This window comes from Choristoneura fumiferana, chromosome 9 (assembly GCF_025370935.1).
Source record: "Choristoneura fumiferana chromosome 9, NRCan_CFum_1, whole genome shotgun sequence".
Classification (NCBI taxonomy): domain Eukaryota; kingdom Metazoa; phylum Arthropoda; class Insecta; order Lepidoptera; family Tortricidae; genus Choristoneura; species Choristoneura fumiferana.
Window position 1 is genome coordinate 4,004,744 of NC_133480.1, and position 15,183 is coordinate 4,019,926.

A 15,183-nucleotide genomic window follows, 5' to 3' on the forward strand; every position below is an offset into this window, starting at 1 on the left:
ACAATATGAATTCCACACAACTGAATTTAATCACGTCATGCGTTATACTTCACGATTCTGTAATTTTTTTTTTAAATCTCATACATAACCGGGAATCGAACCCGGACAAAATTGGGGCGGAGAAAAAAAATTTTTTTTTTTTTAATTTCAATCGTCCCTGTTTATTATTATTATTTTATTTAGGCTGCTGCTGCCTTCGGGAAGCTTCGTCTCAAGGTGTTCCGTTCACATAACTTAAAGCTCGCGACCATGATAATTTTTACCGCGGGAAAAGCGACTCACGCAGTCTGTTTTTTTTTTTATTTATAAACGCGACTAGGAAGAAACAAGATATTATAGAAAATAGATAGAATAAAAGATAAAGATAGTATCGTGAAGTATAACGCATGTGAGTAAATTAAGTTGTGTGGAATTCATATTGTGCAGAATCGCGAATAGGAAGAAACAAGATTGCGTAGAAATAATGACTGTGAATCATTACGTATGTGATTAAATTCAGTTGTGTGGAATTCATATTGTCCAGAATCGCGAATAGGAAGAAACAAGACTGCGTAGAAATAATGACTGTGAAGCATTACGCATGTGATCAAATTCAGCTGTGTGGAATTTATTTTGTGCAGAATCGCGAATAGGAAGAAACAATAATGGCATAAACCTCGTATAATCCAAATAAATTTTGACATTTTAACATTAAGCATTCATACATACTCGTGTTTATAATACTTACTTATTTGAGTGGACAGGATAATAACTGTTCCCAATTGGTTAAATAAAACCAAAGATCCATTTCAAAATGCATTTATTATAACATTTTATTTACATTAAGGATATGTATTCACAAACTATTTTTAGTAAATGAACAGATCTATTTATTTATTGTAAAAATTGTTACATTTACCTTAACTAGAAGTTTATATCTAAGCCTTATCCAAACTAATTCAGTGAGATACTCATAAAAACTGGAATCATCTTATATTCAATCTTATAAAATAAGTGAACCAGAATATAGAACGTGACTAAGCCCATGAGGCTAATGAATTAAATAATATGTTATTAAAAATAACAAAATCATAACTGGAGTTACAAACTTCCTCATAAATAAAGCTCTATTCTGTTTTATTTTCAAATTACTTCATGAGTATTCAAACCGGTATAATACGTGAATTGAAAATTATGGGGCTTTATAATTCTATTTTAGACAAATAAACAGCAAGTTGAGAAAAATATATAAATTTAGGCTTTATTTTTAACCAGATAGGAGCCTCAAATTAGCCCAGTCCTATTGCAGTAGTTATTAGCTCTTCTATGTTACTTACGTAGCTTGTGCTACGCGCCGCCTACGCCGTAGAAGCGCGTAGCTTCCTTCGTAGCAATTAAACAATCTATTTGGCCTGGTCTTATAGAACTTACAACGGGAGCAGTCCACCAGGGTTTAGGGTTATTTAGCATTGCCACTGATAGTGTCTGTCTGTCTTTTAAGTAGTCATTATTTTTTAATCCAATGGTGAAGTCAGATAGAAGTAATTTTTTGAGTTGTGTGTCGTGTATTTTCGGTCATGTAGGTACTTATAATTTCAGCTGCATTTGATATCATACAAAACGTCGCTACTTTTAAGAAAACTCGCATCTCATAATCGTCACTTTTTCTGAGTGAACTTTTATGAACATTGTATCGAAAATACAAACTGAAATATAGATGCACAGAAAAACCAAAATTTGAAATTTGGAATTGAAATGAAAAATACAAAAAGATTCCAAAAAACCAATCTTTATGAACATTGTTTCAAGGATCAATTTTGTTGACGTATTGATTTGAGATACAAGTTTTTTTAAGTAGTGACGTAAAGTACAGTTTGTGCAACACGGTGACTCAAAATGAGTTGTAAACTAAAAAAACTTTTGTATGAAACAAAATTACGCGACTGAAAATACAATAAATAATATGTGTGTTAACTCTTGTTATAAGTGCTTTATGGATCTAGTCTACTAGAAATAGATCATTCTGTCAGTGTTTAAATGAAATATAACACGCAAAACGAGCGTGAATCATTAATACAAAGGGATTGAGCTCATTCTTGACAGGAGAATTGATATAGTTAGTAATGTGATATTCTGAAACATTGACCACTTTTAACAGGAGTTGAATTTTATTTTACCACATTTTTTTAAAATATTTTTTTTTTACCGCCAAGTGATACGCACAAAAATGTTAAATGTTAAAACACATATGTATTCGAAACATGACGTCCCCACGTGTTTCAAGTTTTGAACGAACGTGGTTAAAAATCGATGGTTTATTCCTCATTTGACACTTTTACGATTCGCAACACCATAATTTGTTAAGACTTGGTGAATATACCACAAAAACTAAAGAACGTCTTAACGGTTGTTAAAGTTTTTGTGGTAACACAGGTGAACACAACAGTTAGACTACGTCTCATCATCATCGTCATTCCAGCCTATATACGTCCCACTGCTGGGCACAGGCCTCCTCTCAGAATGAGAGGGCCTGGGCCGTAGTTCCCACGCGGGCCCAGTGCGGATTGGAAACTTCACACAAACCATCGAGACTCTAGGTCCTTGGGGTAAGGGTGCGCTGGAGCTACACAGGGAGCTCATCAATAGGTTAACGAGGCAACAGGCAACGGCGGCGGCTTTCTCGCGCAAAGAATCGCAATCGCAGTTCTACGCGGGAATGCTGCCTGCGTGATGGGCACCATGCCCCCCTCTCTTTTTCAAATAAAGTTTTAGTTTTAGTTATTTTAATTAAATACTAGTTTTAGTCCTATGGATATTTTGTATTTTCTTAATACTTCTTATTAAATGATTTCTTTATTGAATTTCTTTGCAGGTTTCCTCGCGATGTTTTCTTTCATCTTAAAGCATAAGATAACATCTATTTGTATTTTTTATTTGTTAAGCTCATTTAACGTTCATTCATGAAAAAGGTAGAAACAAAATCATATAGCAACATCAGGGCTATGGCTATGACACTATTATGCTTTAGTTAAGCATGATTCGAAAATAAAAACGGTAGTTTTTAAGCAATATAAAAGCCATAAAACCTGCTTTAAGCACTTTATTATTAATATTTGTTAGCAGCTGTTTGCATCCCAATAACAATGTAACAGATGCTTCGCTTTATTTATCATCCATATTCCGCAAATAAACTAAAAATTTGTAGCAATAAAAATGCACTGGCCGTACATACAATATACTCCGCGTCGCCAATAAATAGTACACAAAATCCTGCGTCCTGAAATTTTAATGCTTATTTATTTGCACGTGTCGAATCGGTTGCCGGGCGAATGGGAACGACGCCAACCGAATATTTTCCAGTTTAGTAAAATAAAAATGCTTTTTTTGCCATCCATCATTCTTATCATTTCAATACACTCATTCACGCTGGCACGCAGGCATAATATTAAAATCTTACGGTAGGAAATATTTAGTAAAAAATCGTCTACAGAAAACCATGGAAATAATTTTCTAACCGTTTGAAGTCGGTGCCTCAGCTAGAGCTAGCAGCCAAATAAACCCCGACGTTGTTTGAGTTTTTATAATATTTTAATCCTTACAGTGAGGAAATTGATCACGATAATTGCAGGACAATAATATGTCTAAAGCCACTAAGATCAACTAATAAGATCTCTAGTGCTCCCCATATTTCTATACGTTGTCAAAACATGGATAGTCAGAACGCGAGAGGTAAAGATTCAACGCTTTTGAGATGTATTGGAGACGTATGCTTCGCGTGTCCAACCAACCAACTTGTCCATGCCTGAAGAACTGCGGGTGAAAGTGTAGCTGTCATCCATAGTGAGATCTCGTGTCCTCCGATATTTCGAACATGTAATTCGACGTGGGGAGCACTCTATAAAGCGACTTGTAGTGCAAGGAGGGTCGATGGCAAAAGATGAAGAGAACGTTCTTCTGTGCTCTGGACTCGAGAGCCCTAATAATGTGATAAGGAAAACCTTGGCATCAAAACTGACAGCTGCCATTGATTTTTATAGCTTGAATTGTAAGATAATAAGTATCACAAATAAGCCAAGGTTTGCCGTACTATTGCCAAGACAAACGGCGTAGAGTTATTCGACGACTGCTCTATCAAAAGTACCTGACAAAGAAGAATTTAAATCCTTTTGCTAACATAGTACGAGAAGTCTTTTTTGCAACTAACAAACGGATCGCTGTGTCTGAAACAAAGATATTTTATTTTATTTTTTAGCGAAGCGTGACAGTACCTGTCTTATACGAGTATCACTGTATTCAGTACGACAAAATTCCAATCCGTACTCAACCTTGCTCGCTTACACATAGAAGCTATTCTCAAGTGGTGAATAGAAAATTTAGATTGATTGAAGTTAGATACTTTGTAGCATGGATGGGGAACCGAAGAATGGAACTGCATTATAACTTGGTTAAACATTCCTGGCGTAAAATATATAGAGGAGTTAGTTGTTTATGCGAACGTATTCTCTTTTGTGTCGCATTCACGTATTTTATAACTTTAGCTGTTGCAGTGTACTTTGAGCTTCTCTACTATTTGAGTATATTTCAAAGTTCGTAAATGTACATTTAGTTAATAGGCTCAGAGTTGTTCAGCGAGCTATGCGAAAAGAGCTATGCTAGGGGTTTCTCTGCGGGTTCGAATCAGAAATGAGGAGATACGTAGAAGGTGGGTTGAGGCCGAAAAGTTCTCGAAATTATGAACTTTTCTCGCATCGCCAAGCGCAGCGTAGGACGTCCATCAACAACATGGACGGATGAACTGGTTCAGGATAGATACAGGCCGTTTCCAACCAAAGCAGCTGGAGGTATATGAGGGAGGCCTATGTTTTAGTTAGCATCTAGTGTGGTGATCGTGATAGTTGATTCCTAGTGACATAAGTAGTTAAGTTGATTTATGTGGAAGTGGGTGGGTTTTTTGAATGAAAACACATATTTTCCGCACAGACGCAGCTGTTTTGCATCTCCATAAAGTCCCGCCTGAGTCAATTAAGTAGGTATCGAAAACTGATCATGAAATATTATATAAACCCTAAAAAAAACAGAAAAATAATGCTATTATATTTTGATGATATTTACTATTATATTATAATTACAAATATTAAGTGATTATTGAAAATCAAAGTTCTAGCCATGATCAGTGTAATAAGTATTTGTAAAACCAAGCAACTAAAACTAATAAGTACTTAGCTAAAAGTGTGTTCTGTTGGTCTATTGGAATTTACGGCGCGATTATACAGTCAACAGTCTGACAAAAAAGACGAACAGTGGACAAAAGATGTACTAATTTCATAAAAATTGTGGAAACCTCTGTTCAGAATCGAGTTGTTACTGCACTCGGAGTGTTTGTACTAACCGTTAAGATAAAGGCAGCATTCTGATGTTCGCGACCGCAACCGGTGACCACGCCACACGACCGCGACGATACAATGTAATACAATACAATAACTCTTTATTGCACACGGACACATAGCAAGCACGACCATTGTTTATATGTTAAAAGCGCCTCGCAAACTCGCAACTAAGTTATTCTAATGCCCACCTTAAACTGAAAGTGGAGCGGACGTATGGGGAGTCTCTTTAACTCACAATGGAGAACTGCACAGACGAGCTTCGACTGAATGATAAGTAATACTCTTTTTATTCCGTTCCACTCAGTCTGTTACCTCCATATCCGCTCATTAGGTTCCCTTTTTTAATGGAAGGCGGATCTAAGAACCTAAGACAATTTTCTATTTTGACTACTCATCCAAGAGGCCCATCCTCTTGCTTTGCTGTTACCTATTGCTATGAAATAGTAGATTGTACAACAAGAGCATAAAACGATACACTTTACCCGAGGCGTTCATATGGATAGACACGTCGAGGGGGAAATGGGTTTAATGATCGAGTTCTACACTCTGCTTTTCACTTCAATGGCGAGGAAATGAAATAGCAACAGTGGAAACAACGATTGACTTCCTATTAACCTTTTATTTTTTATGCATTATTATAATCATTCCATTATTTTAATTTTACTGATTTATTATGATTGATTTGATTGATTTTTAGTTTTATATAAATTAATAAAAAAATATATAGAAACTTTTTTGTTTGTGGCCGTTGACACCTGATTACCTTGGTCTTGAGTTGGTATTAGACGAAGATTTTATTTTATGCACTAGATCATAAAAAGTCATGTTATGTCGCCTAGATACAGCATAAACACGAACTTTACGAGCATGAGAAGTGAAAAAATATTTTGTGCCCGTGTCACAAACGACCTGACTCCTAATAATCAGATAATGAGCGATCCAAAGTTCTAAGTTGGTTCAGAGTTCTTCGTAATGTACCACACCCTTAAAAATTTCGCACACAGCGACCACCGCGCTCACCACTTACAAAGAACGTAAGATGCGGAACGCGGAACACTAGAATGCCCTCTATATGCGTGAGCTCTGAGTATTGGCTCGCGCGACCGGTCGCAGTTGCGAGTCGCGGTCGTACTGACGACCGGAACTTGCTAATTTCAGTACCATAGGACTAAACACGCCCTCTTTTTATCAGACTGTTGACGATCGAATTATAGGCCGGTGATCTACACGAATATGAAGTGGGGGTTGGTACAGCAGTGGCTACGCTTGTCGGGGCTGCCGGCACGCTGCCACTTGCCACGGCAGTGTGGGGCCACGAGGGCGTAGAATCGCGTCGTGTGTCCCGCCACGCCGTGTCCGCCGCACCGCCATTTTAGATCGCGTCGTAACGCTGCTGCTTCACAAAGGACGCACACCTTTTCTCCTAGAAACAAATAGTATAGCTTAGTTTATAGTTTAGATGATTAAGTCTTAGTTTGTAGGTATAGGTTTAAGTTGTTTTTTTTTTGTATAATGTTTTGTGAATTACATATTTTAGACATTGTTAATTACAACAGTAGGTACATATATGTGATTTATTTATTTTCAATAAGCAAGAGTTTATAATGAAACAAAATAGTTTGGTTATTGTCATCACTGATGATCAAGAGGTCTGCAGCAATTGGTAAAATGCCTTGTTAAATTTTATGACAGTTGACACATAAGAGGGTAGATTTGAGTTCACATGCACAAAGTCATTAGACTCAGGCCAGCGAAAACTGTCCACGCATTTTTTACGAAACTTTAATCTGGTATCATTTTTGAGACTGTCAAAATTGTTATATTGTCATTCTAGCCCGGCTTAGATAATTTTGATACTTCTACTATAAAAAATAAATAAATTATTTTTTGTTTAATCCAACCTCATAACATCGTCAAAATGCAAATGTTATAAGATTATGTTAGAATTAAAATTTTAGAAGATATATCTTCTAACATTTGCAAAATATAAAATTTGAAATTTTTGGACCATTTTGACCAAATTGGCATTGAATATATATATTCAAAATGGTCCAAAAATTGATGCGTCTGGACTGTACGTAAATGGGCTGACTGACAAAGGTCATTAAATTTACCAAGGGACTCCTAAAGTGCTTCATCAAGTTTCACACATTACTACATGAATTTCGATGCACCTTGAAGAGTCCAGAGTATAATTTATTGTCTGGAAAATTTTAATAATATCTAAGTATCAACATCGTTTAATCAGTGTACAGCAAGTGTTGTCAGCTTCTTTTTTTTTAATTTGCCGCGGTATCTAGTGGACAGCTTTCGTTGGCCAGAGTCTATGATGTAATCAAGGGATAAAGACTAATTTCCCGCTATTTTATGAAAAGACGAAGCCAAGATCTGTCAAATTAATAAATAGAATATTTAAATCGAATAATTTCATTGCCCAAAACGATTTTTTTCTTTGGCAGCAATATTGCTTAAGTGCGTATTATAGCACAGTTACCTACGTCGAAAAACAAGATAAGGACGCATTCATAAATTACGTAAAATATGGGATTTTTAACCTCCATCCCCTGTCCCGCATTTTATCTTACTTTAAATCCCCCCTCCCATGACGTTATTTCTGAAAGGTCCCTAATGATTATGTTCAGTCGAGGGCATACATATTTATACAGTCATAGCATCAAATGTAGGGCAAACTTTGCCTTTTCGGTGATACTTGGAAATTCGTTGATACTGCATTATAAACTTGCGCTGAGCTCACAATGGCGAAATGCAAGCAATTAAATCGCTGCGAACCTAATTGCAAGCATCAAAACTGACAGCCGCAATTGATTTTATAGCTTGCATTTCCTCATAGTGAGACTTGTGTATAGATAATAAAGTAGTATCACTGAATTACTAAGTAATTTATTACATTAACATCTTGTGTAGACGAGTTTTCATGACAGTGGCATACCTTCCCGCAGAGCCTTGTAGTCAGAGTCCATGTGGCAGGCCTTTGACACCTTAGTGACTTGGAACTCTACGCAGTACCTGAAACAATTTCCGGTCAGTTCAATAAACATATTATATCAGAACTTGAATTGATAACGGAGTGACATATATTTCAAATCTCGTAGCGTCTCGTTCGCTACGCTCAAATCGTAACCTGCGCCACTCGCCTTTTTGACCCTCTTATACAACTTTTGCATACGATTGGTCTGTATCTAATATAATATCATTGTTTCAAACGTTTAAAACGAAACAACCATCAGTGGCCCGCAAAATACCATAAATAACGCCTAACCTTTGTCACAGCTAAGCGAAATATTAATATTAGACGCGGCCGAATACTGGCAAATATTTGTCAAAGGCCATTTTCATAGTGAAAGGCGGACCTTTCGCGAATTTCCGGCTTTTGTGCGGTAAGACATGTTTGCTCATTAAAGTACCAAATTGTGTTTAGTTTGATAACAGACGAATTTCCGCTTCGAATCAAATTAAACGTGATTAATGTTAGCAGGCCTATACTGCGAAGTGCAAAATTCGAACTTCGTATGTTGCCGTCCCGCTGACGTTAATATTATTTACTACGAGAGTGAGAGGGACGGTACTATACGAAGTTCGATTTTCAAAATTCGTAGTAGCCCCACTGTTAGCCTGGCGTTCGTAGGCTTGTAGGTATTTGATAATTGGACATTTCTATCTACCTGAGTTTATCTTTCCGCTTTCAACAAAATTAGGGAGGTAGACTCAGTCCATGATTCAGAGCTGTAAAACCTATCTCCAGATGTCTCCCCAAAATATTGTATGGATGTGTCCGTTTTGTTAGGAATTTATCTTAATAATTTTCGTGAATCTTTAAGCCGAGTTTAGACTTGCAAGAAAAATCGTGCAAGGTGCATTACATTGCGAGGCCGTAAAGCCAACGAATTTGTAGTGGTCAATCGAGCGGTAATGTAATGCAACTTGCACGATTTTTCTCGCAAGTCTAAACGCTTTAGATCTCGAATTTAGGCTAATAGGCTCTCGAATAAGCTAGGGTCCTAAGAAATCTAATAATTAGATAATAAGATAATATTTGACACGTATTTTTTGTTTTGTCAATTTAATAAAGAATGATGATGATGAAGGTAAAGTTCCGCGTGACGTCACAGGCTCCTCGCGCTTCATCTTTGTATTTTTCTAAAAAATCTAACCGACGGACTAAATAAAATATTTTTTACACCTCTCATTCAGAAAAATAACCTTTCCTCCCTGACGTGACGGGTCAAAGTGCAACTTTTCTGTTCAAAGCTTTTCTAAGTGTTTTTATGGAAAATGCAATCTTTTGAAGTTAATAATTGTAAAACCACGCCATTTTTCGGGTTGCTCTTTAACTATATTATTTAGATTTATTTTATTTCTTTGAAATGACCATGGTTTTAAGATGTTTATAGTCAACGGCCGTTATGAAGTAATTCCTAACACATTGCAAAACTATGAAGTTTCTGAATTTTAACAATAAGAGTCATAGACAAAAACGCAATACTTACTTGTTGCGCGCGACGGAGTAGTAAGTATATAGCATTTTTTTTTCAATGGTTGACATTAAAATTAATCAGGAACTTCGTAGTTGTGCAATGTGTCAGGATTGACTGCTTCGCGGCCGGGCACTATAGTTACTGTTAAACTGTGCGATTGTGCGAGATACGTCCAGCGCTCATACCCAGATGCGGCCTTAGGAGGTGGCGAACAGGGGAATCGCCCGGGGCCCCGGGGCCTCGCTCTTGCAAAACCCGAGCAAATTTTGAAAAAAAAGTTTTTTTTACTATATTTTCGCATCACATACTTTTCACGAAGGACAAAGGGCCTCGCAAAGACCTGCCGCCCGGAGCCTCGCAATGGGTAAGGCCGCCGCTGCTCATACCAAACAGGGTCTTATAAATATCACTTTAAAAGAATAAGTTTTTGTTAAAAAAAAAATACAAGATTGTTTTTGCTAACTGTACTTTTTGTTGACTGTAATTGCATTGTCATCCAAACTATATTTCCGTACCAAAATTTCAAGTCGACGCAATTAACCATTGAATTTGGCTGGATCACCAATGCGTTTGTGTGATTTGTGTGTGTTCTTACAGTGTGGAGGTGGAGGGACTGCATGAACATACATTTCTTGCATAAACGTAGCTACCATAAGGTCGCTGGTGAGCAATACCTACCATAAGGTTCATTGGTTGGGTTAGTTAAGAACTAGAGGTGGTACTCACTCCCTGTGTGAGTTGGACTCGGGATCGTCTGGGTTGCGCAGACGCAGGTTCTTGCGGATGTCGACGGTGGCGTTGGAGTGCCGGCTCACCGACAGCGCGCCTGGCAGGATCATCGCCGTCTCCTCTGTCGGGAGAAAAAGTATATCAATAACCTGGTGAGCCCTCGCGTACTTTATAAAGGACCAAATTAACATTAAGGGGCTGTTTCACCATCTCTATTTGTTTTGATCGAATAGACGGAGACGGCATCACATTTAACCGTCAGTTAACACTAATCAATGGATGGGTAAACAGCCCCTAAGAATTACGACCGAATGTACTTTATAATTTAATTACATTATTATTTTCAGGGTATATTAAAGGCAGACGCGTGTGGGTGCCGCTCACCTCGTGCTGTCGTCCCCACATCCCTGGTGCTTGCCAGGAGGTAAGCCCAACGCTGCACTAGTGAGGGGCAATGGCGACCCCCGTGCGCTGGGGAGCGCACCACGCGTCGACTGCTCACCATACTACCCTCCCCGCAATCACCTAGCTTCTGCCTGTGACGCTGCACGATTTAGGAGTACGAGTATTACCGTTTTCCATTTTATTCACTACAGGCAAGACACCACTGTAAATGCCAAGCACATCTCAGTCGTTCCGGTCGTAGTGGCATCGCCATGAGCGAGCGACATTCGCTCCACTCGCTGAAAGAGTAAAGTTACTGTGGGTGTTACTCACCTCGTAAAGGTACATCGCTGTCGTCCCCACATCCCTGGTGCTCCTGGCAAGCACGACGCTGCACTAGTGAGGGGCAATGGCGACCACCGCGCGCTGGGGAGCGCACCACGCGTCGGCTGCGCACCATGCTGCCGGCGCCGCAGTGGGTGTCGCATACCGACCATTGGCCCCATGGCGACACCTCGCAGTCTATCACTGGAACAATAGCTGAGGTTAGAACAACCTTTGTTTTCTGGATGTGCATTATCTCTGTGTTAGCTGTAAAGTTTACGAGTATACTGACACGTCTTCAGCTGTGCCAGCGTGAAAGAACAATAGATGAGATATAGAGTAATTGGTATCCTTTTTGGGTTCCGTACCCGAAGGTTGATAAAAGGAACTGTCGCTTCGCTGTCTTTCTACCACAGGGCGGTATCTCGAGAGCCCTAATAGATAGACAGCTGCAGTTTACACATCATGTATCTTTTTACTGCCAACAATAAATAAGTAGGTAATAAAAATAAATGAATAATTAAGGGGGTCAAAAAAGTCCATCTTTATACACGTGTTTTGTTTATAATATGTGAGAAGGAAAAGCAGTGTAGGTATGTAATACACATTTATTAGTTAAAAAACTCGTAAGATTTTATTATGAAAGTACTCTCGTATTTTAATGCTTCTTGTTATGTAACAGTCACATAAACTACTATTAAGACACTAGGAAAATCCATTGGTAGAAGCAAATGACATTTAAAAAACAGTCAACCAGAAGTCCTTTCTCTACCGACAATTTCATTCCAAGCGCGCACTTCAAATTAACAATTTTTAATTTATTCAACACGTAACCTCGAACATCGACAGTAAAAGTACAAAATGGCCAATAAAAGACGGGTAACTGCAATTTGTCAGCTGCGCCATTAATGGCAGTGTTACGGCGAAGTTACGCTCTGCAGAATTAAAGAAATTTTGTCGTTAAAATTGCTGTATAGGCCCTGTTTTATGGACAGGTAGCTTTCAATATTTATGGCCACTTTATGACGTTGTAAGTCCAATGGCGTCAACCAATTACAGCGCGGCAGCGCGACGCTTTCCACGTTTATAATCTACCCTCGCAGAATACGATAATGTCATCAATATACAATGTTTTACAAAATTAAGCCAATTATCCTAGTTTTAGAAATGAGAATTTTTGTGTATTACGGATTACGTTCAAGCATGTAGTGACTTTATGAGGTATTGTTCAACTTAACATAAAACTTCGGCTTAAAAATATTTTATACTAATATTATGAATGCGAAAAAGTGTGTGTTTGTATGATTGTCCGTCTTTCACGACGAAGCGGAGCGACGGATCGACGTGATTTTTGGTATAGAGATAGTTTACGGGCCAGAGAGTTATATAGGCTACTTTTATCTCTGAAAAATGCACAGTTCCCCAGGGAACAGCGCGCGATAAAATTCCACGCGAGCGAAGCCGCGGGCAAAAGCTAGTGTTTATTTCATAATTGTTACTTATATTTTTTAGGAGTTTTTACATTTTCATATTTAAATTTTTTTCAACTTATTCTCATAGATACAATATACTATTACAAGCCTAGCTAGGCAACGACAGCAATATGGATTGATCATTAAGCTCAAAGTAGTGTCAGGTCAAATGAATCGTTATTCTTTTAGTAGAAACCTCGGGATTCTCAATCCCAGAATGCCTTCACGTTAAAGTCTCTGCATTTGTTATAGCCTCCTTACCGATGGATTTGCCTTGGAATCCGCGAAGATCATCTGAATTATTTCGAGACTAAGTGGCTCAGTCATCTGCTTAGCTTCGAGCATCCAGAATGCCTCGCAGATAAAACTACTGCGGTAAATTGTCTGGATTACGTAGTTGGGCTTAACAATGGAGCCTTGAGAATTGAATAGTACGAATAAATGATCCAGTTTGAATCCGGGAGTTGGATTTGGTTTGATCTTAGCTCATTTCACCTGCTTGATAAGGGATCAATCTATATAAATAAAAATGTGTTGCTAAGCGCAAAACTCGGGAACGACTGGTCCGATTACGCTAACTCTTTTTTTGTTGTGTTCGTTACTGTCTAGAGAAGGTTTTTATGGAAGAAAATACAGAAAAAATACAATGGGGGCGAAGCCGCGGGAAACAGCTAGTATAAAATGAATATTAAATTCAGTTTGTCGTAGGTAAGTTAAAATTGGAATATTTATTCTTTTTAGTTTAACTATTTACAATAATCTCACTATTTAATAATAATTAATAATTCATTTATTTATTCAGACAACAAAGATCCATACATTATTAGTAATTTGCTTATTGTTAGTATACATATTGGACGAGTGATAGTGTGATTGAGTATTTGTTTACTCAATTTATTTAACTCAAAAAATGCATTTCAAAATAAAATTAACATTTGCATTATTGACAATATATTTGGTTAGACGTGTCACTCCACATCAGCACGACCTATTTATAAAAATAACTTGATACCACGTCTTCCTTCTTACATATTTCATTTCACTTCAAAACAAAAACGATATTTACCGCAAAGATATATCTACCTTCATTTGTTTGTTTCCAACTCTTCTCTCAAATTACCCTCAGACTCCACAGCTAAACAAGCCCGTAGTATAGATTTCTGAGAGTCATACATAGACTTAAATAGTACCTATATATATATATCTGAGAGTGGTAAGTGGGTGAAATATATTACTGCAGGATTACCTGCTGCACTCACGGTTCACTGAACTTCCCGCTTATAACTAATGATTAGATGTTTGATTTTAAAATAAACAGAACCTTACTTTGTACCTATAAGTTCAAAACAACGCGTTAAAAGCAGGAGCAAATAATTAAAACATAGTTCGTACTCGTCAAAGTGAACGACATTGGTTCACTTTTAAAAATAATTATAAGTCTTTTAGATTTTCTAGAACTATCTCCATACCTGCTAGTCAAAGTCAAAATATCTTTATTCAATTTAGGCTATAACAAGCAATTATGAACTCACGCTATGAATGATGATGCTGATAAATGAAGTCACGGGCAAAAGCTAGTTTTTAAACGCTAAACACACTAAATTACACTAACCACACAGCTGTGATGTGTTTTGCATTTAAAGACATACCAACTTAGGTTTCTTTCACTCCCGGGCAAGCTTGTGAAGGATAACCTAATTATACTTGAATCTTGGCCTCTTGAAAAGGCTCAGAGTCCCGCAATAAGCTATGGAGAGAACTGTGCTTGGAGTTTCTTTACGCGATAGGTAGAATCCGAAATTCGGCAATTCACCGCAGAACTAAAGTCACCGAGATATCTCGAAGAGTATGCAAATGGAAGCGGCAACCGCTCGAAGATCATGAACCGGAAGACGAAGCGTTGGAAGATCCCACTAGGTGGACTAACGACATGCGGGAGTTGCAGGCATGCGAGGGTTGCAAGTGGCGAGTTGTTCATTGTGACTTTCTTAGGGCGACGAGACGCCATTGTGGCATTCAAAGGGTGCCTTCGTTCTACAATGGACGTTTCCCGGTTGATGATGATGACTTGAGTCTAGGTAAATTCGATAAAAACCATAAAATCGCAAAGTAACTTAAGCACCGATTTGAATAACCCTACTTTTTCACCTTAGGCGTTTTAAAAACGGCAAAGTTTCCTTTTCCTGCGAGTTGGCGTCGAATATTGAATTTATTGCAAGTGCACAAGTTCGTGGAATTGCCTTTATCGGATTTCAATGTTACTCGAATCGGTTGTAGGCTGAGTACTTGCTTTACAATTCACTACGTACAAAACGGCCATTGGAGTCCGCGCTAGTGTTGCAAAAAAGGAAAAAGAATCTCTTCCCAGTAAAAAGGTTTTTTATGGTAAAAACTCTATGGTCCCAATTTCAA

The 15,183-nt window shown here is 37.9% G+C and overlaps 1 protein-coding gene across 1 annotated transcript; it reads right to left on the reverse strand.

Moving 5' to 3' along the window:
• Positions 1-782: 782 nt before the first annotated feature.
• Positions 783-14,779, reverse strand: LOC141431463 (uncharacterized). Its single transcript, XM_074092648.1, has 5 exons — positions 14,602-14,779; positions 11,309-11,503; positions 10,589-10,712; positions 8,317-8,393; positions 783-6,789 (listed from the first exon to the last, which is right to left on the reverse strand). The coding sequence occupies exons 1-5, from the start codon at positions 14,777-14,779 to the stop codon at positions 6,590-6,592; spliced, it is 774 nt and encodes a 257-aa protein (XP_073948749.1). The 3' UTR covers positions 783-6,589.
• Between the last annotated feature and the right edge of the window lie 404 nt (positions 14,780-15,183).